General features: G+C 48.4%; 1 protein-coding gene across 1 annotated transcript in view; it reads left to right on the top strand.

Moving 5' to 3' along the window:
• CTPS1 (CTP synthase 1) overlaps positions 1-17732 on the top strand; it is a 29373-nt gene that overhangs the window by 6696 nt on the left and 4945 nt on the right. Inside the window, exons 4-13 of the mRNA XM_025419746.3 lie at positions 997-1097; positions 2015-2131; positions 4524-4607; positions 5475-5555; positions 9188-9339; positions 10678-10810; positions 13061-13149; positions 14005-14099; positions 14968-15030; positions 16875-16918. Coding sequence (XP_025275531.1) covers positions 997-1097; positions 2015-2131; positions 4524-4607; positions 5475-5555; positions 9188-9339; positions 10678-10810; positions 13061-13149; positions 14005-14099; positions 14968-15030; positions 16875-16918 — 959 coding nt within the window. The remainder of the gene's footprint in view (positions 1-996; positions 1098-2014; positions 2132-4523; positions 4608-5474; positions 5556-9187; positions 9340-10677; positions 10811-13060; positions 13150-14004; positions 14100-14967; positions 15031-16874; positions 16919-17732) is intronic.

The following is a 17732-nucleotide window of genomic DNA, read 5'->3' as shown; positions in this document are numbered from 1 at the left end:
GACCTGTGGTTGGGGGGATAGGATGCGTGGAGGGGGGGTCAGGTGGCCTGCAGTCAGGTTACACAGGACCTTCTGGGCCATGGTCCCCGAGTTTGGATTTCAGAGCAGTGGGAAGCCGTAGAAGAGTTTAGAACATGGGAGCCGAGGAGCTCTGTTTTGCATTTTTAGAAGATCCCTTTGGCTGCTGTGTGTGGAATAGATAATGAGTATCCTTGCGCCCGAGGCACTGCTGGTTATAAACACGAGCCAGTTAAACAGTAATCCCTGCCCCTTAGGAGGCTGCCTCCCGAGTCCTACAACTAGGATTTTAACAAGTGTTTAGCTTGGTAGCTGGCTCTGCTGAGCCCTGGCATGCGAGGCGCTCCACCTAGCATCTTACCAGTAGTGTCGCTCACAATTTCCACAACTTCATGAAGTTGAAGCTCTTACTGCCCCTGAGTGGATAGGGACATCGAGCTTAAGAATAGTTCAGTCATTTGCTCAAGGATCCGTACCTAATGAGCGGTGGAACTGAGGTTTGAATCCAGACATTCAGGCCCCAGATGCTGTGCTCCTGACCACCCTGCCGGACCCAATTGTCTCTCCTTGGGGGATTGTTTATCCTTCTGTAAACCGGAACACGATGGAATGGGGGCCTGGGAAGCCCCCGGGTGTGAAGCGGCCGCCTTCCACAATCAGTGGTGTGGGGCTGAGTTGTGGTGCTGCCGGGGTAGACTCTGCACAGGGCCAAGTGCTCTGATGTGGTTCAGGATGCACGCTTGGCCTTACCCTCTTGTACGTTCAGCCACAACTTGGGAACCTGGAAGGGAGGCTGTGGGAAGTATGAGGAACCTAAGGATTTTTCAACGCCATCTTGGAGCTGTGTCAAAAATATGTTTATGACCCCATCACCACTCCAGGCAAAGCCTGCAGCACTTTATTGTCCTCGTAAGCATGTCTGCCTCCACCAGCACTGACAGAAAAGTTTAAGGTATGTATTTCTTTTCTCTCTTCCAGTTGTCCCTCACATCACAGATGCAATCCAGGAGTGGGTCATGAGACAGGCATTAATACCTGTGGATGAAGATGGCCTGGAGCCTCAAGTGTGCGTTATTGAGGTTTGTATGTCTCTTTTCTTTTTTTAAAGGTTTTATTTATTTATTCTTGAGAGACACAGAGAGAGGCAGAGACACAGGCAGAGGGAGAAGCAGGCTCCATGCAGGGAGCCCGATGTGGGACTCGATCCCCGGACCCCGGGATCATGACCTGAGCCGAACCAGACACTCGACCACCGAGTCACCCAGGCGCCCAGTATGAATCTTTTCTAACCGAGTGTACATATTCCTCCCCTCAGGCCATCAGCTCCCGATAAGAGGTGCCCCGTGAGGCCCTTGACCCTCCTCACTGCAGGGGGCGGGTAAGGGCACAGTCATGGGAGCGGCCACACCACTGCGAGCAGTACTCCGTGCAAGCATGTGTCCGTTCACTCTTTGTGGACAGTACCGCTGAGAGCGGCAGGACATGTTTTCCTCCGTCTCTTGAGAAAGTCAGCTCCTTCAGCCCTCCTCTGGTAGGAATGTTGATCTCTCTCAGTGAGCCCCATGGCTTTCAGTTTCTTTACTCCTGCTCTGATGGTCCTAGATCCATGTTCCCACAAAAGTAGGGGACTCAGAAATTCCAGCAGTTTATGATTGATACATTTTTATACAAAAGTTATTTACAGCTAACCAAGTAGATAAGATTTAGGTTTTCTTTGCTTCGCAACTTTGTGCAAATAAAACCTCTAGTTCATTTTTTCACCCAGTCTTTTTCTTGGCCAGATCTATAACCTTGGAAAATGGAGAGCCTGTCCAGGAAAGTAACCTTTCAGCATAAAGAAATGTCAGTTACTCCTTAGTGACATTATCTGGGCTCAGAGAGTCCACATTATGCTGTTTCTGATCACAGAGCTGAGCTGATGAGGTGCAGTGTTAGAAAACTAACCCACTAGAAAAAGGCTTAGTGCTTGACCTCTACGGTACCTTTGTTCTTGTAGCTCGGTGGAACAGTGGGAGATATAGAAAGCATGCCCTTTATTGAGGCCTTCCGTCAGTTCCAGTTCAAGGTCAAAAGAGAGAACTTTTGTAATATTCACGTCAGTCTGGTTCCTCAGGTAAGGCATTTAAGTTTTACTTTGGGGAGAGGGGGTTGTGGAAAAGAAAGAGAAGAGGATGGTTGTCATTCCTTATCTGTTTTAGATATGTGAGGTGAAGGGAATAAAGACCTTCTTTGTGAATTTAAAATTATTGTAATCCTACTTTTTGAAAAGATCGGATGGAAAACATTTAGAAGATTTTCCAGGGAAGCTGCAGTTGAGGATGGTGGATTGAAAATATTCATTTGTCTCTACTACATGGTGAAAGCCTGCTACAACTAGAGTAAAGGGAATTTTTTTTAAAGAGAAAAATTCACAAAGATAATGTGAAATAATCAATGGGAGCAAAACATAGGCGGCCAGAAAGCAGGTGATGTGTACAAAGTGACATAGCAGAGGTGGGAGCAGAATCCTAAGCCTGGAGCAGGGCCAGCTGAGAAGCAGCCCTGTTTGCCCTGCAGAAGCCCCAGGGCCCAGGCAGGGGTAGTGCCAGGTGCCGTGAGGGCTGGGGGGCGGATCATGGTAACTGCTATTCGAGAAGCAGCTAGAACCCAGCATCTCCTTCCCTAACATGCATAACTGGGCATCAGTCCCTCTCCACCAAGCTTTTTCTCTGGAGAGGAATTCTAGACGAGCAGATATTAGGAACAGTGAAGAGTGGTAATACTGAACTAAAAACACAGGGGTAAAGCGCACTTCTATGCTGTTGGGACACCCTGCCTTCTGTCCCTCGGTTTCCAGAATCATATCCAGTCTTGGACCATTTCCCACAAGGTTCATGATAGGGTATATGACTCGCCCAAGAGAAAACACAATGCCCTTCGAGGCTCCCCAGTGACACAAGTGAGGACCCCAGGGGACAAATCCACCCACTCAGAACTTCCAGTTAGATTTTAAATGTCAACTGGCAGCCAGTGCTCACCAGATATTTGGGAAAAGCACCTAACTTCACAAGAAATCAAAACGGCAGGACAAAGGGGGAACTTAGAGGAAATTTGGGCTCTGGAGGAAGCTGAAACCTCCTAACTTGGAAGCCAGAACAACCTGTCGTTAATGTCCTCAGAGAGTCAAGGGGTCAAGGGGAAATAAACTGCATCCATGAAACAAGAATTGGGCCTAAGAAGGGGGCATTCAGAGAATGAAGAGAATTCTTGGAAATTAAAAATGGGATAGCAGGAATGAAAAAGAGAGAAAGAAGGTGGAGGAACTACCCCGGGGAGTACACAAGAAGATCGAGAGATAGGAAATGTGAGAGAAGGGGTAAGAGAACGAGAGGACTGGGCTAGGATTTCCAGAAAATAATAGAGAAACGGAGGGGATGTGTAATCAGAACCAGGGGTCAGCAAACTGTGCCCACAGGCCCAGTCAGCTCACTCCCAGTTTTTGCAGATGAAATTACATGGAACTACAGCCCTGCCCAAGTGTTTATGTGTTGTCCGTGGCGACTTCTTTATTTAAAACAGCAGAGTTCGAGTCCTTATGACAGCCTGTATGGCTCACAAAACCTAAAATATTATCTGGCTTTTACAGGGAAAGTTTTCTGATCCTTTGATTTAAATGATTCAAGGAGATCTCAGGACATTAGTTTCTAGATTGAAAGGACCCACCAGATGCCCAGCATATTGAATGAGAAATGACCCACAGCAAGACACATCACTGAAATTTCAGAATAATGGGGCAGACATTCTAAAAGGCTCTAAAGAGAAAAACCAAGAGTCAGTAAGGCATTACACTTTCTCAGCAGCAATACTAGAAACTAGAAGACTATTGGAGCTATTTCCTTATAAGTGCTCAGGGAAAAATGCTTTCCAACCTAGAATTCTATTCCCAGCAAATCTACTAAGTGTGAGGGGAGATAAGGGATAATTTAGTGCTTAAGAAACTCAGAATACCGAGAAAAGAGAACAAACAAACACCAAAAAGGAAAACAAACCAAATTTGGACAGAAAGGAAAAGCATGGTGCTTGGTTTATGGTGGGCAGTATTTAAACACTCAACACACGTAGCACTGGAGAGGTATCAGGAGATGGGTTGTAGCCAGAGGACAGGTTCATATGTAGTAGAGAGAGAAGGTTTCTCCTCTAACAGGGGAATCCATAGGAAATGTCTTAAGCTACAAATCAAGAAGTAGCTCAAAGCCTACCAGAAGGATCAGGTAAGAGTGGGAGAGGGGCCGGCCGCCTCTGGGGATTGGGGAAGGGGAGTGGTTCAGCGGGCACCAGTACCGCCATCCTTAAAACAGACTTTGGAGCTCTTTGACTCTAAAATACATGCACACATGCCTTTGACCAAGACAAACAAACAAAACACCACTAAATTAGATAATGGTCAATAAAAGGGGTACAGAGAACAATCATACCTGAAAATTCCTTATCAGAGAGAAATTAACTTTCTTCCTTTTGTAAAATAGCCAAGTTCAACAGGAGAGCAGAAGACTAAACCCACCCAGAATAGTGTGCGGGAACTCAGAGGGCTCGGGCTTTCTCCAGATCTGGTAAGATTTTTATGATTCCCTGGTTTCAGGGTAGTCTTGTGTGCCTAATTAAAATCTCTTCTCCGTGTACCCTGTGACTTAACTTGGAATCTAAAAAACAAAGCAAACAATACGCAGAAGCAGACCCATAAAGATAGAGAACAAACTGGTGGTTGCCAGAGGGGAGGGGAGGGAATCGGCCAAAGGGGAGACACAGGCGTCCCGTGAGGGAGTAAGTCATGGGGAAGAAGAGCACAGCACAGGGCATGAAGTCAGTAGTGTTGTGTTGGCGTCACCTGGTGACCCGGCACGCCTGGTGGGCATAACGTAGGGTATAGAGTCAAATCACTGTGTCGTACCCCTGGACCCCTGAACCCGATGTAACCTGTGTGTCAACAACACTTCAGTTTAAAAGAAAAAAAAGGCAAGAAAATCTTTGCTCCATGGCACATTGAAATCTTGTTTTCTTGGCATGCTTTTCATTGATGGTGGGGAAACAGGGTTGGTGCTTTGCGCTGGGGCTGTCTCACAGAGATGTCCTCGGGGGCAAGCATGGGGTCATGCCTGGTCTCTCCCCTCCGTCCATCATTCACTGTCCCCTCCCTTGCATCCAGGACTTAAACTGAGGAAAGCCTCAGTTCCTCGGTTCCAGTAGATCCTTATCTGTGGTCGTCTGTCCCGCCCCCCAATTAGTTGCTCCAGACTGAGATTTAGGAATTTCAATTTTGAAAAACGGGTTATACTTAAACAGTGGGTGTGCATTGTGCTGGAGTTAATGTTTTGATCCGGCTTCAAAAGGTGATGTTTATTTTAACTGCAGTTGGGGGAAAAACCCCAACTTCGTAATCCCTTTCTTCTGTCTGAACATCTTCCTCTGTTTACTGCTAGGTTGTGTGCAGGTGCTCAAACCCTCTTGACACGTCAGTGAAAGAGAAAATATCGATGTTTTGCCACGTTGAACCTGAACAGGTAAGTAGCAGTTCCGCCTTCGTGTAAGTCGTGCTTTGCGTCTAGTTATCCTGAGGTCTCCCGGCCACTTTCGTGAGGCTCCTGGCATTTCATAATTCGAGACAGCAGACTGTCCGCTAGAACTGATGTCTGTTGGCCCCGTGATTCTCCATCACCTTATCGCTTGTGGTTTTCTGGACACACCTGACCTCTCCTGCCACTTCTCTCCGTCCTCCTTGTACTCTTTGCTCCAGCCATGCTGAATGGATGTAGCCCTCCCTGTTGGCCTGGCCGTCTCCTATTCATTTTCATCCTTCAGGGCTTAGCCAGAACACAGGATTGTCCGTGAAGCTTTACTGGTCAAACTGCCTCACCCTCAGACCTCAAGGTGGATCCTCAGGGTGGATCCTTCTGGGGCGACCTCTGTCTCAGGGGTGCTGGTGGTGGGCCTGTTATACTGCCCCTCAGTGTGTGTGTGTGTGTGTGTGTGTGTGTGTGTGTGTGTGTCCGTCCCTGTCCCCATATTTGTCTCTACTCATAGGCTTTGAACTTTTTTTTTTTTTTAAGACTTTATTTATTTGACAGAGTGAGTGCATGTACATAAGTAGGCAGAGCCGTAGGCAGAGGCAGAGGGAGATGCAGACTCCTCGCTGAGCAGGGTGCCTGACACAGGCTCCATCCCAGGACCCTGGGGTCATGACCTGAGCAGAAGGCAGATGCTTAACCAATTGAACCACCAGGTGCCCCCAGACTTTGAGCTTCTTCAAGGCATGGACCACTTCATTCGGCTTTATATTCCTGGTGCCTGGTATCTAAGGTGGTGTAGGCTCTAAACGTATTTTAGTTTTCATTACCTGTGCTAACGGAGGGTACCTATTAAATAGGAAATTCAAGATTTTGGGACCTCTCATCTGTCCAGTGTGGGGCATGGTAGGGGAGTCCTGGTGGTGGTAAGTTGAGATGTTGGCTGTGGTCAGGTTCGGCTGAAGGAGGGGAGCGGGGAAGTTGAGGTCAAGGAATTTGTGATTAGGTTGTGAGTGGTTTGCTTTGCCGCCAGGTTACTGAGGATCAGTAGATGAAGCAGGAGAGCCTGGCTGGCCTAGTGAGGAGAGAAGAAAGCAGCAGAATTGAAATAAGAGGAAATCCTTTTACAAAACTACAAGGAATACAGAAGTGAGGGTCCAAAAAGTTAAAGTCACTGGCATTGGAATGAACGGAGCAGGACAGCCTCTGACCTGCAGCCACCCCCGCCCCCCGCCCCCCGTCTCTGCAGGCACTCAGGTGTCAGCGTGTGAGCGTGGCCCAGGGCCTGAGATCAATGTTCCCGGTGTGTTTCCGGAGCTGGGAGCTCTGGCTCAGGAATTCCTCTTCCTACTAAGTACAGATCTTGCTTGCCTTACGATGGGCTAAGTCCTAATGCACCTGTTCTTAGGTTGAAAAAATCCTAAGTTGAAAGGTATATTCTGAATAGAAGTCTTCTATCAGATACAGGATTTGCACATTTTCCTCCAAGTCCATGCTTGTCTTACTGTTTTTATATTCATTCATTCATTCATTCATTCACTTATTTATAAAGATTTTATTTGTTTATTAGAGACAGAGAGAGAGAGGCAGAGTCACAGGCAGAGGGAGAAGCAGGCTCCATGCAGGGAGCCTGATGGGGGACTCACTCCATCCCGGATCTCCAGGATCAGGCCCTGAGCTGAAGGTGGCGCTAAACTGCTAAGCCACCTGGGCTGCCCTTGTCTTACTGTCTTAGTGGTGTCTTTTGGAGCACAAGCTTTTACATTCTAATGAACTCCAGTTTATCCAATTTTTTTCTTTGTAATTGTGCTTTTGGTATCATCCAAGAACTCCACTTAACAAATGCCACAGAGATTTTATGTTTTCTTCTAAAAGTTTTGTGATTTTGGGTCTTATATTTAGGCTTGGGATCCATTGTCAGTTAGCTTTTATGTATAGCAGCTTTCTAGTAAAAGTTGAAATTCATTTTGCCTGTGATAGCCAGTTGTTCCAACTCCATTCGTTGGAAGGACTGTCCTTCAATAGTAATCTATACTTTTCTTTATAAAGGTGCTTTTTAAGGATTGTTTATCTTTGTAAAGTTTTAGTCTAGCTTTATTTATAGCTATTCATAATTTTTGTAACTGTATGAATGGTATATTTTTAAAAATTATATTTCCTAGGAGCACCTGGGTGGTTCAGTTGGTTGAGCATCTGACTCTTGATCTCAGCTCAGGTCTTGATCTCAGGGTTGTGAGATCAAGGCCCATGTTTATCTCCATGCTCAGCATGGAGCCTACTTAAAAAAAACAAAATTATATTTCCTGGGGATCCCTGGGTGGCTCAGTGGTTTAGGGCCTGCCTTTGGCCCAGGGCGTGACCCTGGAGACCTGGGATGGAGTCCCATATCGGGGTCCCTGCATGGAGCCAGCCTGCTTCTCCCTCTGCCTGTGTCTCTGCCTCTTTCTCTGTCTCTCATGAATACATAAAAATCTTTAAAAAAAAAATTGTGTTTCCTAATTAGATACAACCTATGTATAGGAACCCTTCTGACTTCTACTCATTGATCTCAAGCTTAGCAGCCTTACTAAAATTCTGCTAGTTCTGATTATTTGCCTATAAATTCTCATGGTTTTTATGGATAAGTAGTAATACTGTTTGCAGTTTTTGGCAGTATTTTCTTATTTTCTGGTTCGTGTATATATATATTATTTAATGGTAGTGGCTGATATCTCCAGTACATTATTGAATAGCAGTAGTGATGGTGGCCAGTTTTACCTTGTTTCAGAATTTAAAGATTAAGCATTAGTATTAAATATTGAGAACCAAATGAGGGATTTTATTTTCTTTATATTTTTTACATTTCCCTCTTGGTCCTAATTCACCAAGAATTTTTTCGGTGGATTGGTTTTGAATTTTTATTAGATCTGCATCAACTGAGGTGACTGTTTTTCCTTCTTTAATCTATTTGTGTAGTGAATTCCACTGTTAAGTATCCTAATGCAGTGGTTCTCAGACTCAGCCTGAAAAACTACTTAGGCCTGCCTGCTTCCCCCTAGAGGTTCTAGTTTAAGTGGTACGAGGTGCTTTGTGGACTTGTGAATTTTTTTAAAAATTCACCCAAGTGATTCCAGTGTATAGCCAAGTTTGACAGCTATTGTTATTGGGACAGATCCTACTTGGATAAGTGAATTTTTTTCTTTTTTTAAACTACATTTGTGGTTTGGTTTGTGATTTTTTTTTTTTTTTTTTTTAAGATTTTATTTAGAGACTGAACATGAGTGGGTGGTGGGGAGGGGGAGGAGGGAGAGAATCTCTAGTAGACTCTGCACTGAGTGTAGAGCCCAACTTGGGACTTAATCTCATGACCTGAGTGAAATCAAGAGTTGGATGCTTAATAGACTGAGCCACCCAGGCACCCCTGATTTTTTTTTTTTTTAAGAATTTTTACATTCATGTTCATAAGGGATTGGCGACTAGTTTTTTATTCTTGTGTTGAGTCAGTGTTGGTAACGTATATTTTCCTAGAAGATTGCCCTTGCCATTTTCAGATTTAGAAGTTATTTTCTGAAGGTGACATAGCCAGTAGGAGGCTATCAGTCCGGTTCGTTTTTGTTTTTATTGAATAACCTTTGCTCATTTTTATGCAGGTGATCTGTGTCCACGATGTCTCATCTATCTACCGAGTTCCCTTGTTATTGGAGGAGCAGGGGGTCGTAGACTATTTTCTCCGGAGACTTGACCTTCCAATCGAGAGGCAGCCACGGAAAATGCTGATGAAGTGGAAAGAGATGGCAGACAGGTTTGCCTCTTTATGAGGAGCTGGGAGATCGGGCCTTTATTTCTCTTTTCCGGAGGGTTGCAAGGAATTTGCCCGTGCTGGCAGCTCATGCTAGGAAAGGACTTTGTGGTAAGAAATGCAAAGACAGGCTCTCAGCCCTCAGTTGCATCGGGGATGAAGAAGTCCTGGTGAGCTGAGTTCAGATCACACACCCATGACATTGTGTCCCCTTGACTAGAAAAATCAGTATGAACAGGTGTCTAGTGGCCAAGGGCGAGCACTCCTATGCCAGGCCTGCCTGGATGGCACTGCTGGGTCCCCTGCAGATAGCTGAGCTGTGGTTTGGGCATGTGGCACTCCCCGCCCACCAGAAGAGGATGCATCGCAGGGGTGTCCAGTCTTGTGTTACTACTGCTGCCAAAGCTCATCGCTTGGAGGACCGTCCCCCTTCCTCTGAAAGTTGGGCGATGCTCTGGCATCACATCAGAGGTGTTCCCGCAGTGCCTGAGAGCACTGGCTGTGCCCCGCTGAAGCTGCACGGGGGAGGCGCTGCTCTGGCTCTGATACTCCCTTTCACTTTGACATCCTCCCTTTCACTTTGACATCCTCCCTTTCAGTCTTTATGCGTTTCCACATAAATCCGTAGGTAGCCATGAAAATGCACACGGCTCTGTGATCTTTTTTTCATTAAAAAAGAATTTAAAACGTATTAAAACGTTTTTGCTCTGTTATTAATTATGCTTTATAATGAACATTTTTAGTGAATATAGACAATTGTGTTAATGTCCTGTAATTTATTTGACTGTTTCCTTCATCAGGTTAATAACTCTTTTGAATTATCTGAATTATCTGTTACTTTTTTTTTTTTTTTTTTTTTTTTTGCTCTTTGGGATTTTAATTTTTTTTTTTTTAAGATTTTATTTATTCATGAGAGACACAGAGAGAGAGAGAGGCAGAGACACAGGCAGAGGGAGAAGCAGGCTCCATGCAGGGAGCCGGACGCGGGACTCGATCCCGGGACTCTAGGATTACACCCTGAGCCAAAGGCAGATGCTCAACCGCTGAGCCACCCCGGCCCTGGGATTTTAATTTTTAATTTTATTTATTTATTTGGATTTTAATTTAAAAAAGATTTTTGAGATTTTAAAGCCATTTCTTCATGCATGATTCTAAAATCCTCCTTTCCAAAGTCTGCTACATGAATTTGAAAGTTGCTTCCTCTTTACTATTCTGTCCATAGAATTCAGATCATCCCTAGTCCCATTATATTTCTTCCCAGAGATGTTTTTCTTTATAGAAAGCAATTTTGATCTCACGATAGGTATTCTAAATAATTTGGTGGTTCTTGGCCTTTGATAGATACGATCGCTTGCTGGAGACCTGCTCTATTGCCCTTGTGGGAAAATACACCAAGTTCTCGGACTCCTATGCCTCTGTCATTAAAGCTCTGGAGCATTCTGCACTGGCCATCAACCACAAGTTAGAAATCAAGGTAAGGAGAGGTGGCACGTGTACAGCCGAGGCATGAACAGGGAGGGCTTTTGTATTCTCATAGATGCTGCAGGCATATCTGCTCTGTATTCCTGGAGCTCAGAATTTCTTTTTTAGAAATAAAATGTACTCATGGTTGGCCCCTGGCTTTGAGAAAGAACAGTATAACATTTTCAGGAAACAACGAAAGGGAGAGATGGTCAGAGTAGTAGTTGAGAAAGAGCAAACGGTTGAATCTGAGCATCAGATGACCAAGTAAAATTGCCCCACGAGAACAGGGGAGCCCTGGTGGGCCAGAGGCACATTGCTATTCCCCTGACCTTATATCTGTGAAGTGGGAATGCTAATCACCACCTCCTAGAGCTCAGCAGTTTCTTTGAAATGTGTGTTCAGTTGCCTGGCCAGTGCCTGGAGGATGGGTAGCACCCAGTGAATAGTACTTCTTGTGTTCTGCTCCATGACGTGATGTGCAGAAGCCAAGCTGATGGAATGTCAGGGCCTGGCCCCTGCCTGTCTTCTTCAGGCGGTGAGGTCTTGAGGTTCAGGGCTCAGATTCTGGGTGTCCTCACCACTGGCATTGGGATTGGCTTCCTCCTTCTCCAGGTGTTTCTCGGTGCCATCACTTAGTTTGCTTTGTGCTGGCAAACATTACTGTACAATGACCTAGTGTATACGTTTTAAGAATTACGGGAGCCTATCACACTTCCCTGACTGACTTTTGCTAGTTATTTGGCTCATTCATATGTTATATCCACTTGGACGTAATCTGTTAGTTGATGGGGGCCGAGTGGGGAATGAGTCAGTGAGGTCTCGAAGGTGTGAAGGGAGCACGCAGGAGAGGGGTGAACCTGTCTGGGTGGATGTGTGAGGAGGGCCAACTTCCTCGAGGAGGGACTCTGGGAGAGTTTGGGACGATGGGTGAGGTGGAAGGGAAGGGATTCAGACAGAAGGTAGAGTATATCCACGGGCTTGGAGGCAGGGCTGGATGGGCACTCAGTGGATGGAAAAGGGTGAACTGGAGACAGGCCTGTGAGATCCTGAGTCCCGTCAGCTGGGCCGCAGCAGGTCTTACCCTGAGGTTCAGGGAAGTCGTCGCAGGGTATTGGGCAGGAAGGAGTGGGGGGAAAAAGTTGAACCACATCATAAGAAGGTGGGCAGAAGATTTGAGGGGACACGTCCCTAAATGACACACCTGATGTGTGTGGAAAGACAGTCAAATTCAGCACCTTTGGTTGTCAGGGAAACAAATGCAAATTAAATCACTGTGAGTCACTAACACACACCTGGCAGGGTGAGGGTGTGGGACTCGAATCCTTGCTGGTGGGCCTGTGAGGTGTCACAGGCACCTTAGGACCCACACGAAGGTAAACTTTCATACACTTACTCCATGACCCTCAGCACTTCCACTGCCAGATGATTACCCTGAGAACATATGGCCACAAAGCATATTTTTATACAAGAGGACTATTAGGACTACTATTTTGATATCTAGAATCCGGGACCAGTGCAAATGTCCAGAATGAGTCCGTTTACACATGGTCCTCTGTTTCTGTGGAGGGAAACCACCCAGGGGTACAAAGGTATAAACTCGTGACATGCACAGCAACAGGGATGATGAAGCTCGGAGACATCCTGAGCCAAAAAAGCCAGACACAGAAGGCTGCATGTTGTATGTTTTTATTTCTGTGAAGTTCTGAAAGAGGCATCTGCGGGGATAGAACGCCGAGCCAGGAGCGTCCGGGGCAGGAGGTGGAGAGGAGGCGGTTGGCAGGAGGGCAGAGGGAACTTGCTGGAACGACAGCCATTTTCTTAATCTTTGATTGAGCTGGTGGTCACACCTTTGTGTGTATGTCAGACACAACTCATTGGAGCGTATACTTAAGATGCTTGGATTTTGTCGTACGTGAGTCACGCTTCAGTAAAGGTGCAGACGTGGAAAGCCATCTAGGCAGGAGATGGGCTGGGGCCATGCATTCCGAGCAGAGCAGACGCTTTAGACTCCCTCCAGTGGGCTGAGGATAGGGCCGGTGGGGAGACGGATTGGGGGGGGGGGGCACGGATTTTTGAAGGCAGCATTTGTATCTTAGAATATAAGATTTTAAAGTTTATTTGAAAATTATTAAGTTAAAATATCTGAAGATTATGATTTTAGAAGCTTATTTTCAAGTCAAGGAAGATGGGGCATTGAGAGTGTTACGTGGGAGTGAGCAAGAACCCTGACCTTCTCTCTCTCTGTCTGAATAACCCCCAGTACATAGATTCTACGGACCTGGAGCCGAGCACGTTGCAGGAGGAGCCCGTGCGCTACCACGAAGCGTGGCAGAAACTGTGTAGTGCTCAGTGAGTGGTGCCCCCTGGCTTTGGGTGGGGGGCAGCGGGGGCAGCGGAGGGCCGCAGCTTCCATGAGCACAGCGCTATGCTCTCCCATGCCGGGAGTAGGTTAGCTCCCTTTTTTTTCAAGATCTTTTCATTATGGCAAAGGCCACAATGCTTTGGTACGATGCCAGCCTCACAAAAACGTGGCTTATACAAAGTAGGGTGTAGTTGAACCTGAAGAAAATGTGTTCTGATTTTATTGACGTTTGCCGTACGCGTCTACCGATGAGGCTTATTTAAAGATTTTCACCCGGGACGTTGGATAAGGGCCCATGAGCAGAATATCCTGGTTTGTTTTCAGCAGCTGTTATTTATAATAGTAAAATCGGCACGACAGCCTCAGTTGCTGGAACGGTGGGGTGTTTCAGAGCCCTGCAGTGTGACTGAGACCGCCGCTCAGCAGGCACGCTCAATTGACAAGGAGAGGCTCCCCTTCCGCTCAAGGGAGCACTTTAAGCCAGGAAGTAACAAGTCGCATTCTTTTTTTTTTTTTTTTTAAACAAGTCGCATTCTTAACATATATTTTTTACGTGCATTTTTAATATATATTAAAAATTATGAGAGAATCCACATGTACCTTTTTTTTTTAACTTTAAGCATTTTGTAACATCACTCAGAAACATTTAGTGCACGTTTTCTAAGTTCATAGTGTTTACGTACAGCTCGCTGGCGATCTTGAAATCACCGTCAGAGCCCCAGTAGCAACACACACAGAGTGACTTGGTGGCACCAGTGTCTTGGGAATGGCTCCTTGGGTGGTGACTGCGAGTCGGGCTGGCGGGCAGGGCCAATCGCCTTGTGGTGTGCTCTCTCGTACAGTGGAGTGCTGGTTCCAGGGGGATTTGGTGTTCGGGGGACGGAAGGAAAAATCCAAGCAATCGCCTGGGCTCGGAAACAGAAGAAGCCTTTTCTGGGTAAGGAGTAGCGGAGATCAAGAAAAGGTGCCACGTGGGAGCTGGGGAATAAAACAGCCAGGTTACTGAGACCGAGCATTAGGTGCCATCTTTCTGGGTAACAACTCAAGTAGAAGCATTTTGGTTCCTTTTGGGAGAAAATTAGACCATCTTACCATGAAAAGTTTCATTTTATTTTAAGTTTTTTTTTTTTTTTTTTTTAAGATTTTATTTATTCATGAGAGACAGAGGCAGAGGGAGAAGCAGGCTCCATGCAGGGAGCCTGACGTGGGACTGGATCCCAGGTCTCCAGGATCATGCCCTGGGCTGCAGGCCGCGCTAAACCGCTGTGCCACAGGGGCTGCCCACCATGAAAAGTTTTAAGAGCGTGTACAATCCCGTGTAGGCATCCTGGAATTTGGGGAGAACGGAATAGCAAGCAGGAAGTCTTGGCCCCTCGCTGGTCCCAGCTGCGTGACAGGACACGTAGTGCAGAGTTTCACATCGTCCCTTGGAATCGGGCAGAGTGGTTCTGGATGCTCTCTGATGCTGCAGATTTGAATAATTTTCAACATGATCGGTTGTAAATGGGGACATCATGGGAGAGAGGAAAACTTGAATTTTTTAGTATGAATAGAATATTGCTTAATTCTAAGTGGAATAGCTTCTAAAACTTGAAATCTTCGTATGAGAAGTTTTTGAGAGCTGAGACCCCCAGTGTTTGAAAGCTGATACAGCGGGGGCGGGGGGCTTGTTTGTGACAGGAAAGTACGAGAGCTTGCGATTGTCCTCCTGGGAGCACCAGGCCGCAGGGGCCAGGGCAGACTGGGGGAAGGTGGGAGCTGCCTTTTCGACGGAGATTCACGTGTGTTTTCTCTCCACCTGCAAGGTGTATGTTTAGGAATGCAGTTGGCGGTGGTTGAATTTTCAAGAAATGTGCTGGGATGGCAAGGTAAGTGTTTGTTAAAAACCTTGCTAAATTCTTGCCGAAGCATTTCGTGGAGGGTCTGAAGCCTGGCGCCCGGTGGGTGACGGGGGCCGTGGAGGGGGCCCAGCCTGGCTTCGCGGGACGTCGTGGGGGCACAGGGAAGGGGAACCGCCGGATGCACCGAGGGAAAGCACGGCTCCTCCAAGCCTACTGACTGCAGGAAGGGGGGACCGCCCTGGCTCTCTGCCTGCGTTTCCTGCCCTGGATGGAGTACCTGCACCCCCCTCGCCGTAGCCACCGTCCCTGAGCTGGTGCCGAGCAAGGAAGCTCTGGCCTCCCTGAGGCTGTGCGGTTATTAAGAGCTCGGGCCCCAGAACTGGTCAGACCCGGGCTCACATTTGACTCTGCCTCGTTGCGGGTGACTTTAGGTAACTCACCTAGCCTTTCTGGGCTTCTGTTTCTTCTGTCAAACGGAGTGATGCTGGCCCCTAGTTCTCATGCTTGTAAGAAGGAAATGAAAACGTGTGTAAGTAGTCCCAGCATGCTGCGCGGCAGACGGGAGATTCTCTGTGCCTCCAGCCCACCCGAACGCTCCGTGGCCTCCCACCACGTATCAGGTCTCACGAGGCTGTGGGGCGACTGGGCTCAGCAGGCTGGTTTCCTGCTCCCGGTCTTGCATCAGATCACCCTGCCGAGCAGTCAGCCCTGCCCAGCAGGGACATAGAGATGCTTCTCTCCACGCAGCAAGGCTCATCATTCACTAATTCAGCCACAGCCCCTCACAGCGTGGCGACCTACCAGCCTCCAGAATCGCAGGCCCGGTGTGCACGCGCTCAACAAGCTTGCTAATGTTCCAGGGCCAAGCGCGGTTGGCGGGGGAGGGGACCACAGTGCCCCTGAGGGGCGAGGTGCTCTGGGACCACCGATGAAGAGCCCCCACGGCCCCTCTCGTCCCCGCGGCCCAGCCGACAAGGTTTTTCAGAAAGACCTCATGAGTTGTAAGAAAGAAACCAAGCATCCTGAGGAGCGTAAGCAGCGGTCCTGCTCCACAAGGGACGAGGGGCTCTCCTGTTAGGGTTGGGCTCCTTGTACGTGTTTCTGAGAGGCCGGCCTCCCAGGTACCCCGAGGGGCTGGTGGCCGTTCTGTGGGCAGCACACCCTTTAGCTGTGGCTCCCGAGCCCCTGGCAGCCGGTGTCCTGACCACCAACCACCCTGGAGCTGGCCCTCTGGGCCCCTGGACCCTCCCAGCCATGCTCCACCGCCCACTCGGGGTCCCAGGTGGGTGAGCCACCCGGTGACGAGCCTCCCTTCAGCGGGGAGCTGGCCCTGCTGAGGCCCAGCAGGGAACGGTACCCGGCCTGTCACAAGGGGCTGGGCGGGACCAGGAACTGGGTCCTCTTCCTTTTAGTCTTTAGTGGTTTTGCTCACAGCTGGACCATAAATTCAGTAAAGGAAAGGGAGGTCACAGGGTTCTGGGATCAGTGACTTCCTGCTGCACGAGGCGGTTAGGCAGCGTGAGGTGCTGTGGATGAGAGACGGCCTAAAACAAGAAGGGGAGAGTTGAGGCACCCACGTAAGAGCTGCCGTACAGAACTGTTCCCTGAACAGACGTGACGAGGTTGTGCCGCTGGTTCCGATTTCCCCATTTTTGCAGCGTGGCTCCAGAGAGCCAGCAGGTGGAAAATGTTCCCCGCGTTTGTGCGCTTGGTGCCTCGGGCCTTCGGGTTACCCCTGGTTTCATTGCGATCGCTGAATGGTCACGTTGAACTGGGGAGGGCATTTGTGGTTCAGAGCCAAGGAAAGACCCTTGGAAATCATCAGTGTTGTTGGTAACTGTTGTTGTAACGTAAGGTTTTCGATTTTTCAGATGCCAATTCTACGGAGTTTGACCCTAAGACCAATCATCCTGTGGTGAGTCCAGTGTTTGAGCCTCACCAGGGCTCAGAAGGGTGCGGAGGGGGCGGTCGCGGGAGCCGTTAATGCTCAGACACGGGAAGGGGACCGCTGGGCCCATCCCCGGGACCCTCAGCCCGACCGGATGGAAGAACTTTCCATTTTCATTGCGTGATCTCTCACTTCTCTTCCTAGTTTGCAGCAGAAAAGGTTTAAGACAGGTAGCAGCCTGGTGGTTCCCGGCTAGGATAATGCTCTGTCCGCCCTCCCTCGGGCCCCACGAGGCTGTAACACCACTGCTGTAACGCGGCTGCACCCAGTGCACACTCGCGGGGCACCCAGTGTGCCAGGCGCCGCCCTCACCCCTCTAGAGACCTCACCCCTCTAGAGACGCCCGTTCGTTTCATCCTCGACAGCCCGGGGGGTGGGCAGATTATTCGAGAGCTGAGGAATGTGGCTCTGATGTGCTTAGTGGTAACCGGAGCCCGTGGGGGCCCGTGGAGCCTGTGGGGGCCGCATGCCTCCTGTGATTGGGGCTCCGGGGGAGGGACAGCGACTCTGGTCCTCTTCAGACTGCGCCAGGGGGTGACAGGTCTGCTCTCGATGACAGCAGCGATGCTGTGATACAAGGTGGTCAGAGCTCTGGATCTCAGGGCATTTTAACAGCATCCGTGTGCATGTGTTGGCCTGAAACTGAACTTTGCTCACGTGAAGAGCTCAGGAGAAGAAGAGTGTAGGGTTTGAGGTGTGCAGCCTCTCGGCGGTGGGAGAGCAGGGCCCAGAGACAGTCCTCGAGGCTGGGAGGTGCCCACAGGAGCCCAGAGGAGCCCGG

This window comes from Canis lupus, chromosome 15, assembly GCF_003254725.2.
Source record: "Canis lupus dingo isolate Sandy chromosome 15, ASM325472v2, whole genome shotgun sequence".
In the NCBI taxonomy this organism is placed as follows: domain Eukaryota; kingdom Metazoa; phylum Chordata; class Mammalia; order Carnivora; family Canidae; genus Canis; species Canis lupus.
This window is presented reverse-complemented; position numbering and strand designations above follow the sequence as displayed.